This window comes from Leptosomus discolor, chromosome 6, assembly GCF_034619465.1.
Source record: "Leptosomus discolor isolate bLepDis1 chromosome 6, bLepDis1.hap2, whole genome shotgun sequence".
NCBI lineage: Eukaryota > Metazoa > Chordata > Aves > Leptosomiformes > Leptosomidae > Leptosomus > Leptosomus discolor.
In genome coordinates, this window is record NC_141396.1 from 30,178,291 (window position 1) to 30,189,959 (window position 11,669).

The 11,669-nt window shown below is 37.2% G+C and overlaps 1 protein-coding gene across 1 annotated transcript in view; it reads left to right on the plus strand.

Annotated features, from left to right (window-relative positions):
• NRG3 (neuregulin 3) overlaps positions 1 to 10,742 on the plus strand; it is a 409,554-nt gene extending 398,812 nt beyond the window's left edge. Inside the window, exons 8-9 of the mRNA XM_086466802.1 lie at positions 4,278 to 4,448; positions 10,235 to 10,742. Coding sequence (XP_086322928.1) covers positions 4,278 to 4,448; positions 10,235 to 10,742 — 679 coding nt within the window. The remainder of the gene's footprint in view (positions 1 to 4,277; positions 4,449 to 10,234) is intronic.
• Positions 10,743 to 11,669: the final 927 nt, after the last annotated feature.

An 11,669-nucleotide genomic window follows, 5' to 3' on the forward strand; every position in this document is an offset into this window, starting at 1 on the left:
TAGAGAAGTTGTATTGTCTTACAAAAATGCCGAAAAAGGATAGACTTAATCTAAAATTTAAATAATTTGTGTTTACATTTTTAATGAACTTTTAACACCATAAAAACCATGGAAAACCATTTTTTTTTAATTTAGTAAGCATTTTACTCTTTATGCTCCCAATATAATTGATTCAGTTTAGATTAAAAGTGAGAGTATATTAAAGTTATTCTGTAAATAAGGCTATTGAATTTCAAAGAAAAGTATTGATAATCTAAAGCAACTAAGAATGTAAAGTCAGAGAAAGCCTGAAAAGTGAAAGTGTAAGGAATCTGATATTTTCCCAAGGAAAGAACATAGTTTTCTGGAGAAATTTACTAAAAAAAATGCCTAAAAGGAATGGGGTCTAGGGAAAGAAACAAACTGTATCACGGAGGTCGAGAAGTCATGCTTGAAGTGAACGTTTTCAGGAATTTTGCATAATAATCTCCTTACAATCTTAGTATTCCTTTAATCACATAGAGTTTTGTTGAAGTCCCAACTGTCATGTTAACTCTCTCCCTTTGGGGAGCTGTCTATAACATGGACACCAACAGAGACACACTTGTTGCGTGTCATCTCATTCTAGTAAACTGATAAAAGGGCTTCATGATACAGCATTGTTATTGTTGCACGGTATTTATGGAGAGATGCTTATGTTCTCAGGTATAACAGATCCTTTTTACTAAAACCGAAAATTGTTTCCAAGTCTGAATAATTGATCTGTACAAATGTTAGCAGTAGATTTTCTAACAGCCTAAAAATGTGGCTCCTAGGGAACACCAGAAGATGTTATCCGGCAACTAGCTCAGTCACTGAGGTATGTATTTACTGCTTCTGTCTTGCAAGGACAAAAAGACACGACTTCCAACACTAATGTTTGCATCTCGTAATCAGTGGGTAATAGTATGTAATGTAATATGTCTCTCTATAGTTTTTGCAGGTACAGAGCCAGAGTATTTACAATTGATTTTAGAACTTTCCTTCCTCCTTCAACTTTGCATCTTTCTTTTCATGAATTACAACGATGAAAAAAGGGGAAAGAATAAGTAAAATAGAAATATACACACAACCATGGTTATAAGCACTATTTCTGTAGCTCCATTGTGCTTATTGAACAGGGGAAGGATTGGCATCCCATCTAGTTTTAACACCTTAATAATCATCCTCTTGATAATGAGTGCTTTTCATGTTCCTGTTGACAAAGTTACTTCTGAATGTGTTCATAATGTGATGTACAATCAATTTAATGTAGTACTTAACTCAAAAGTAGTACAGGAGGATTCTCAGAGTTACTGTAAATTCACTGCAAGTTTCCTCCTTTTCATGAACATGGTTAACTGCACTTGCGAGTTGTGTATGTGCCTTGAGATGAGAATACTCCATGGGCTGAGACAGACTACTTTTACTCCGTAGCTCAACCAAAAGAAAAATGAATCCTGAGTTCTTAATTAACTTTAGAGTAGAAGTTGAACTACTTCTTTCAACCCATTAATTCATCAGAACTATGTTTCTCCTTAGTTTATGCATTACTTTTGAACCAGTTCATCTTCTGATTTCTGTTATTCTGGAGTAATTGATTCATACATTTTAAAGACATATCTGCTACAGCTTTCCTTATTGGTCTGTTTTATTGAACGTGATCTGGTTTCTTTTACCCAGTTAGACTGGAGTACAGGGAGAAAGAAGCCATAATGGTGGCTAAAGGAGGATAAATTCCCTGAAGAAATCTGAAAGGCATTGTTTGTCTTGGAGAGGAACACTTCATGTAAGCCATAAAGCAGAAGCCTGAGAGGAACTATATTAACGCTTTTGGAGGAAGAGTGTGCTGATGTTCATAACAGTTTTGTGAAAAAGGAAAAACTTTATTATGCTGGAGTTACTTTTTCATAGACCTTCTAACAAAAATTGTTACTGTCTTGTCTTTGTGCTTCAAGAAGTAAACGTTATCCTGCAGCTTGCAGCTGCACTGTCTGTAAATATTTCCTGGTCCATATTTCCTGGTCCTTCTTAGTGAATTTGCCTCGTCCATGACCACAAATTATTTTTGTTCATTTTCCCCTCTGTTTTTTCTGTCAGAAATGTTGAAAGCATAAGAACCTCACATTAGCAACAAATTGGTTGCTTCAGCTCTGTCAGTGCTGGAGCTGCTGTGATTGCAGAATGATGTTGGCCTGTGCCAGAAACCTTCAGTCCAACCAGCATCTAATGTTAGGAGTAGTGATAAAGAGTTTCAGTGGAAGTTGAAGGAAGTCCACATAAGTCATTTTCATGCATCTTTGCTGCAATTTATACCAATTATTTCAGGTATACCTGGTTGTGTTGAAGTTACATCTATTACAAATGCAGAGCTTTTGTGAATTTGTATGTGCGTGTTGTTAGATGGGAGACCATGTGCTCTCATCCGACAAGGAAGGTGCACAAGTGCATCAAACCAAGCGCAACTAAACAACGTTTTTCTAGTTTCAAATATTTGTAATCAGTCTAGAGTCTGTTAAGTTAGTCAGTTTGTTGACTTTTGTAGTACAGTGATGAATATACTGCAATCAATAAAAACCCCTGAAATTCATTATCCATCAAAAATTATTCATTGATCTGCATCTTTTAAGATCCCGTACTGTAACAATCTCAGACTTTCCTGAGCAGAAATTGTCAATCATTTTGTAATGCGGTAGTGTTATTTTACAGAATGTGGACTGTAACTCACAACTTGAACTCAGCCTTCAGAATTGAAAGGCCAGTACTTCAGTATTTTAAAAGAGTTTTTTCTCAGCCTCCTTAATAGCTAAGGAAAAATCTATTTAAGGAAGCATTGAAAATCTTTGAGGGAGTGCTATTGCTGTGGGTTATTGATCTTTTCAATTAAAAGGCACCAGGAAAGTAAAAGTGTGGAAGAGAACAGAGCAGAGTCTGTCATAGAACACTGATAGCCTGAACAGTAGGACAGAGACTGTTGAATTTATTTCTTGTGTTTTGACTTTGGGGAGAAAATTGGGTTTTAATGGAAATGTACACTCGAAGAAAATTTGTCCAAAATACTTGGTCCGAGCAAGAATTGCTTTGGCAGTAGATGTGGCCGTAACTATAAGTAAAGTTCCCACTAGGTATAAAATGCAGATTGCTTTTAAGTCACATTATAATAGGAAAAGAAAAGCAAACTTATCAAAAGTCTTTTGCATAGCTGAATTGTATGAGAAATTGAAATTATTCACATAACCAAAAAAATTACTCTCAAAATGCATCTACAAAACCTATTAAAATATCATTAAGAATGTAACTGAATATTAGATAATATATGTGCATTTCTAAGACCCAGAAGATGTCAAGAGAAATAGGAGTAGCTGGAAAATGAATAGCCACTCATGCTGTGCAGTAATGTGACCTGTTAACAGTAGAAATAGGTTGTCTTGCCTTAGTTCTGATATCCCTTATTTTTGCATTAACAACAGCTGAATTTATGGTTAATATACCAAAACTATGGGTTCTATATATCTTTTAATTCCTGCATGAAATGGAAAAAAATCCATTCTCCTTCCAAAACACTACAAAAATGTTTACAAAAGCAATTTTCTAAAAGAAGTAGAAAACTATTACTTTTTTTTATCATATTCAAGTTTGTATTATATCACATAAAGAAACAGCACAGTATTTATCAATGTATATAAACAAGAAAACTGTGTATAAGACAAGAATAAAACAATATAGAAAAGAAATCTTTTTCAACATGGAGAAAACTTGTCATAGATGGCTTCTTCAAGCTGCAGTTCATAAGCTTCTATTCTTCACTTACTGGTTTTTTCCCCAATGTAATGTTTTTTTTATCAGGAAGCAGCACCTCATAGGCTGACAGATGATATAATGGGCTGTCAATTTAAGATCTGATTTTGAGCTCAGCTGTAGGTATGATGGAGCTGTGCTGTTTGTTTATACTGTCTGAGGAGTCAGCCCTATATAGCAGGATTATGGTATGCACGATGGAAAAAAAAAAGGCATCCTTCATCAAGTACAAGAAACCATTTAATATACCAGGAAATTATTTTCATTCCTAGAAAAGAGGTATTAAATATGGCATAAACACCAGCTAACTGTGGATTATAGTATTATATTTCCATAGAGAATTTTTACTGATGTCATAGACTGCCACAACAAAGTTTTTATAAACAGTAATCCATGCATTATTAATGCTGAATCTTTTGGAACTTTTGGAAGTTTACGCATTCTCTGTGATAATTTTACTATATTCTTGGTGTTGTTCCTAGAAGTCTCTCTTCATGCTACAGCCCAGGACAAAAAAGTGGGATGCTACATAGAAATGCCTTTCGGAGGACTCCTCCCTTACCTCGGGGTAGGTTCAATGGAATTACAGGACCAGCATATCAACAGCTAGAAGAGTCAAGAATCACAGACCAGGACACAATACCTTGTCACGGGTAAGTAATAACATATCTGAAATGAGCCAATTTGTGAGTGGCTGCTGTGAAGTGGTTAATATGTTTTGCCATTACAGTCCTTCCAACTTTATTGTAGTGTACTGTGGATCCAGGGTTTATAGTACTGAAAGCAGAAGAATGTTTTCAGCATACTGGCTCTTTGAAGGTAATGTGTTTTTATTTGGCTGACTGCTCTTTTTAAGCCTTTCAAAGGCTGTAGAAGTAGTGCTTAGGACAAATAGGCAATGTTACTCTTTATAACTGATGCTTTTTCTAGCAGTGCCATGATGTTCTTGTAACTTGCATAGCATTTGTTTCTTCCATCAGCACTGGGCAAGTAAGAGAAAAAAATTCACAAGTCCAACTTTCTTGTTTTTTTAAATAAATCAATGTACATTGTGAAGTGTGTTTGTTGTAGACTGAAGACAAATCACTTCAAACAGGTTTGTCTTTGAAAATGCACAAAGAATCCAATATTTTTCTTTTTTTTAATTCCGCTTATTAGACTATTGAATGTGAGCTCCAGCTGTACATAAGGTCTGAATTTCAGAAGGGCTCCTGAGCACCTACAGCTGCCTTTGAAGTCTTTTGCAATTGCTGAGGTGTTTTGCATAATAGTTACATATCCCTATAGATTTCCAAAGACTTTTCAGAATCACTACAAAAATGTAATATGTAAAACTAGGAGTAATACCTGGAATGGAATAAAGAAAAAAGTTTCATTTGGACATGTGTAAGCCACAGCAAAGTGAACAGTTACACTGTGAGAAGGCAGCTATAAGTTTTTTGTATTGGAACTGGCTTTATGAAATGAAGTGCAGAACTGAGGTCACCTCCATGTTTAATTTTCCTCAGGGACGAAAGGAGTTATAATCACTATCCACTCTGACCTCCTGGGAAATGACACCCACAAGTGCTGATCAAGAATAAGTGTCATTGCATGTGTGGACACACGTACAGGCACACATTCCCCCTGCAGCACGCTTTCCAACCTGCAGCAGTATTGCCCAGTCTAGGGTACTCTGTGAGACAGGGACTTTGCTCACTAAACGTTTTGTAGCTGAATCTACCTGACAAAGTTTGCCACAGAAATTAGGAAAGGCCAACCAAGATCAGGGCTTACCTAAGAAAGGAAAAAGCAAAGCAGTAAAGGGTTTAGGTGTCTGGTGACTTCTTTTAAATACAAATTTGTCTCATACTTCTTTCATTGTTATTATTTGCTTCTTCTAAGAAAAAACTTCTTTCTGACTTCTTGCAGTAAATATATTATTGCTCATCTGTATACTAATGTGTGTATAATTCCTTACAAAAGTTGTGACTCTGAATGCAACCCTTCCTGAATAGGCTAACAGCCTTCCCTCTTCAATGGCAGTGTCTTGTAACACAGGCTCTCGAGAGTGCTGCAGCCTCTTCTGAGGCTGAGAAGTGAGGTAGAAAACAACAAGACTGTCTTGAGGGTAGTTGTGGTTACTCTTCTCTAGGAAATCAGTGTGTGATATTACAAGTATCATGTACTGGCCTGTATTTTAATTTGCAGTTCCGCAAAAGGTTGATATTTGGACCAGACTGTGACCTCTTCTGGGCTCAAGCCACTAAAGCACTTCATATGTTGTATGCTAGGGATGTCTATAGAGTTAGACTTTCCTAATATTGACTCTAATGATGAGGCCTTTCTCTGAAGGAATCCTCTGAGTGCATCAACAGGTTGTGTTGTGACAGTCACAGCATTATGTGTATATCACAAATACGGTACCAAAAGTCTTCAGCTAGTACCCATGGAAATTAATTTTTTAAATGTCAATGTTAGGCATGAAAACAAAAGCAATTCCTTGATCTTACTTTATTACAATGTTTCACTAACGATTGTTTTCATGAAAATGAAGTCTTTTAAGAGTGTAAGAAAACTTACTGCAAGTTATTTTGTATTGCAGCAATGAAGTAATCTCTTCAACCAAAATATAGGTACGCATCTCTGAACAAAACTAAAACATAGTTTACTAATGCTACTTTTCTTCTATACTTAGGAAGAGGTTTCCCCAAAATCAGATGGCTTTCTACCATCTAAATATCTGCTAGTTTCACAGTGTTGGTATTCTCATTAGATTTCTAGCCTAAGTGAAGAGTTCCCTTGTCCACTGAAGAAGTAGACACTCCTTCCTTTCTTTCCCTTTTTCACCTCCATCTTTCCCTAGTGGGATGCACAAATCAAAGTGGTTTATCTCACTAATTCTGTGAGCCTTCTAAAGTTCATCCATCAGCAGCTCTGGATGAATTTTAGTCAGATTTTATATGTTTATATTTGATGGAAAAGAGGCTAATTTACCTGAATAGTTTTTGTAAAAGTTCTCCTCTTCCCATCCCACACTAAGAAAGCTTTTGCTGCCTTCAGGAGGCACCAGATGTCATTATTTGCACAGGATCTAATATTTGCAGAGTTTGAGTCAAATACAGCTAATATTAGTTCTTTAGTAAGTATGCTACTTGAAGGAGTAGAAAATCCTGCTTGAAATGAGGGGTTTAAAGAGAACTAACCTTCTCCATGCCAGTCACATCTTGGAAACCAATTTGAGTCCCTGAGGGTGTCATGGGTTTACATGCAGTTCAGTATAGAGTGGTTTGATCATGTGGTCTCGGTGACAGCTGTTTGTGTTACATGGTATGAAGTGTTAGAAGTAGTGCCTTATAACCTGGGAATGTGTACATATACAGGTATAAATGTGTAATATATACAAGACCAAATGTGTCATATCTACAGGTAGAAAATAGTGTGTGTATATATAGGTATATGTGCTTACAAGGCTGAACCAAAGCCTGGTAATGTCACTGGAGTGACTCCCATTCATCTTAATGGACCTCGTCGTCAGGCTTATATACTGAACACCTATAGCAATCCAGCTTATATCAAAGCTATTGGTACTACGCTGAATAAAAACCATTTTGTATTTCAAGTTCTGATCCCTTCTGTCTATATTTAATATCTATTTTAAGGAGGAAGTAAAATTATTACACTTCTTTCAGTTTCATTCTTTAATTTAGACTCTTAAACACTGTATAACATAATCACTGTTACATATTTATATATGTTTGAGTTTCTCTTTTTGCTTGTTTTTAGGAAGAGGGTGGAGAGAGAGCTGTACTTTGAAATACATGCACTTGAATTATTTTATTCAGACAAAATAATTTTTCAGATTAAAAAGTGTATCTTTCTTAGGAGGGACTATAGTTCTGGGGAAGATAATAATAGGAAAATGTAATTAAGATTCTGCCATTGTACATCTAAGTCTCAGTCTATTGAAAACAGCAGCAGTCTGGTGTCATAACTAGATGCATAGATCAGTTTGTAATTAAGGAAAAGCCAAGTCTCACACGGTTTAGATGTAATATCCCTACTAGTTTAATGCCTTGCCTATTGCATACGGTGTATGTGCTTTAATTCAACCTTTGAAAAGGTTTGAAAGCCCTGTGAGCACAGGACAGAACCATGTAATTCTGGCATAAAATTGGTGTGTCTAACTGTACTTCAAAAAATATTATGGAAATATGCCATTGTGTTACCTGTTATTGTTGCTGCCAATTAGTTTTCAAAACACCAAGAATGATTGAATCTCTATTATGGAATTGGCAAATGTTACTGTTCCTCACCAAACCCATTTTAATCCAGTCTTTTCTTGGTTTTGCTCATATGTCATCCATATAATACATCCATTGCATGTGAAATTCATTAAAAACATTCACTCCCTTTGTTTTCAGGGTGCAGCCCAGAATATATTTAGGGCCTGAATTACCAAAAAAGGGAATAATGCAACTGATGAGATCTCTCCACCTATAGTCGTTTGAACAATTATATAATAAGCAAAGGAAACAAGAATGGGCACAACCCAAAGGTCTGCACTGCTTTGTTTTCATTTATTTTTTTAAATTGTTCTCCCTCGGGAATAATATCCCCGATCAGTATTTCATTCATACTGATTCTTGATAACTGTTCTAAGAAGGCCTTCCATAAATGGCTAGAAGTGTGTCTAAGCGTAGTGAAAATGTAATTAACCAAAAGCTGAGTCTCAGCTGGCTCAGATGTACAACATAAATGCAGCTGTGTTGCATGTACAAGAAGTTCTAGTACGTATTCAAAAAAGCCGCTTGCTGTATTATTCCCCCAAGTCCCACTTCCCAAAGAAGTATTTCTTTCCATCACATAGCAGCAAAGATCACAAGACCTCTTGCTCATTGCAGAGCTCCCAGTCTTTTGGGAATGCCTGGAGATCTTTTGTACAGGGACTGCACAGACTGCATGTGTGCACATGTAGAGGTTAGTGTGTCAAGCAGTTGTACAAACACAGTGCCACCATACATGAGTTAATTACAAGTCAGCAGCGCTCTGCTGGAAATGAGCCTAAAGCTATCTCCTCCTCTTTCTCCTGTCTGACAGCTCACCAGGAGGATGGGGCCAAAGGAAGCCTTTCCAGTTAATTAGCATTGTGCGCTAATATTGGACTATGGCTGTTTTATGCAATTCACTTTCTTTTCCTTAGTTCTCTTTTCTGCTAATGCCAGAAAACAGCGAGGCACATATGAGTAGAATGATATCCCTAGCGAAGTCCAGCAGGCTTAAGCAGCTTTCAGAAAAATATCCTTCAAGCCAGAGCTCAAAGCACCTGCTTCCACACTAGATCTAAATGTTGCTTTCCTCATCCATGGATAAAACATATTAGACTTCACCATTAGCTTGCCTTATTAAATAGTGGTATGATCACAAAGCTGATTATAAATAAAATATGTTCCGATACTGAGGTGATGTCTGTGGTCCTTGGCAATTGTCACTAGTAGATACAGTAACCCAGAGTACCAAATTTCTATACTATTTCTATTACTATACTACTTCTCAGAGGGGAATTTTTTTTTTTGGTCATTGTTTCCTTTATTTTATATTTAATATACTTTCCATTTCTGTATTTTAAGTATTTCATGTAAGCAAAACCACTTTCTGATCAGAATAATGAATTTGGCTTTGAAAGAAAATGGAAATGTTGATAAAAATCCACCAAAGTTGCCTCACAATAAATAAAAACATGCTATGATAAGTATTAATGGAGGATACAGGATTTTTTTTTTTTTTTAAACAGAGGATTACAATATCAAGAAAACACAGACATTTGCTCAAGCCCAGTATATCAGCTCTATTTCAGATGAGATCTAAGAAAATAAATCAGGCCAATATTAGGAGTATAGGCGATTGAAAAAAAGACATGTTTTTCAGAGGTACACTGCACTTAGGTGCTCTGCTTGTTGGAAGGGTAGCGCAGACAATCATTTCTGTGTAAATGACTGAATACACAACCGTGTTTTGTTTAAAGTTCTCTTTTCCTGCATATTTTTAGTGTGTTTTCCTAAAATAGCCATTTGACATTGATGTTGAAGAAAGCATCAATCCATGTCCCCAGTTAGGAACAGAGGAATGAAATTTCAAATTTAATTTCAAATAAAATTAATAATACAGTATAACTCCTGAAATCTTTTAAAAAGGAATTGTCATTATTCTCATATACTGGTGGGCAAAATGCGACTGAGAGAAAAGCAGTGGTTTGCCATCGGCAGGTCTGTGAATCGAAACCAGGTCTCCAGAGTCTGTTTTCCCCAGGACCACGCTGTTCCCAAGTGTTCCTAGTGCAAGGGAAAATGACATGTATCTTTTCAGCACAGTTCACTGAATCTCATGCAGCTTTGCTGCTGCCGGTTGCATCTGAGTGCTTGATGTACAACAAAAACTTCTCTTTTTTTGCTCTTTCCAGGTGTTCATCCAGTGGTTTAAAAACTCCTCAGAATACTTCAATAAATATGCAACTGCCTTCAAGAGAGACAACCCCTTATTTTAGTAACGTGGATCAGAAGGACTTGGTCAGCTATTCATCTTCAAGGGCCAGCTCTGTTCCCATCATCCCATCTGTGGGCTTGGATGAAGCCTGCATGCAAAAGCAAAATGTTTCTGAAGTAACAGGCATCAAATGGTGCAAAAGCTCCTATTCAGCTGAACTTGTCAATGTGAGTTCCCCAGTCAGTAATTGTCTTATAGCAGAACAACACGAAGTGAAAATATTGCTAGAAACTGTGCAGGAGCAGATTCGGATTCTGACGGACGCGAGGCGGTCAGAGGACTATGAACTGGCAAGCGTAGAAGCAGAGAGCAGTGCGAGCGAAAACACGGCCTTTCTGCCCATGAGCCCTATGGCCAAGTCAGAGCGAGTGGCACAATTTGTGTTAAAAAGTGAAACGCAAAGAGACTCGGTATTGACCAAGTGACTTTGTGTGAGGGTTGTGGGAGGGGAAACAAGAGATCTGTGCATTCGATGCTTTGCTAAACAGGAAGGGAGGAAATGAAATACAAATTATTTATATGCATTAATTTAAGAGCATCTGCTTAGAAGAAACCAAATAGTCAATCACCCTCATATCATAGTGTTTTTTAACAAAATATTTTTTTAAGGGAAAAGTTCCAGGAGGGATGAAGCATACATCAGGTGCTTTCTAGGCAGGATTACACATACAGTTTCAGTTACAGAGCATTTTACTGTGGTTCCGTTTGGCTGTCTGAAGGCTTAGGCTATGCATCTTCTTTTCAGTAAAGGCTAAGAGCATTCTTAGATTCATTTCTGGTTTCAGGGCAGCGCTGCAGTGAGCTGCTGCCCAGGGATTCAGACCCTGGGGAGCAAGTCCCATGACGCCAGCACAGACCCAGTCCCCTCTCCCCCTGTCCTCTTGGTTCCAGGTTCATACCATGGAAACAGGCACAAAGATCTACTTCTGAGGTCTGGTACCTACTGTGGAATGACAGTAAATTCCTAAATTGAGCCAGATGCTTAACTCTCGACCTTACTTTAATGTGTCAGTCACCCCAAGAAAGTCAATGGAAACATTTAGGAGCTTTGGGTTTGGCCAAGTGTGGAGTGGGATTGGGGTCTGTACAGATGCAGCGGTCAGGAGCCCGTAGCTGCTCCATCTGCTGAGCTCTGCCTATCAGAGCTGCCTTGGTGGAAAGTGAGAAAGAACAAGAGAAAAGGGGAAAAGTGTGTATTATTACAGATTTGAGTTTGGTTTGGGTTTTTTTGAGTGGGAACAGAAACTCCACTGTTCGTTACCAACCCCTCAACATTTCTAAACTTTGGAGGTATTTGTAAGCTCTCAAGAAGCACTTCTTAGTGTGTGTATATTTTTTTTGAACTTATTTTT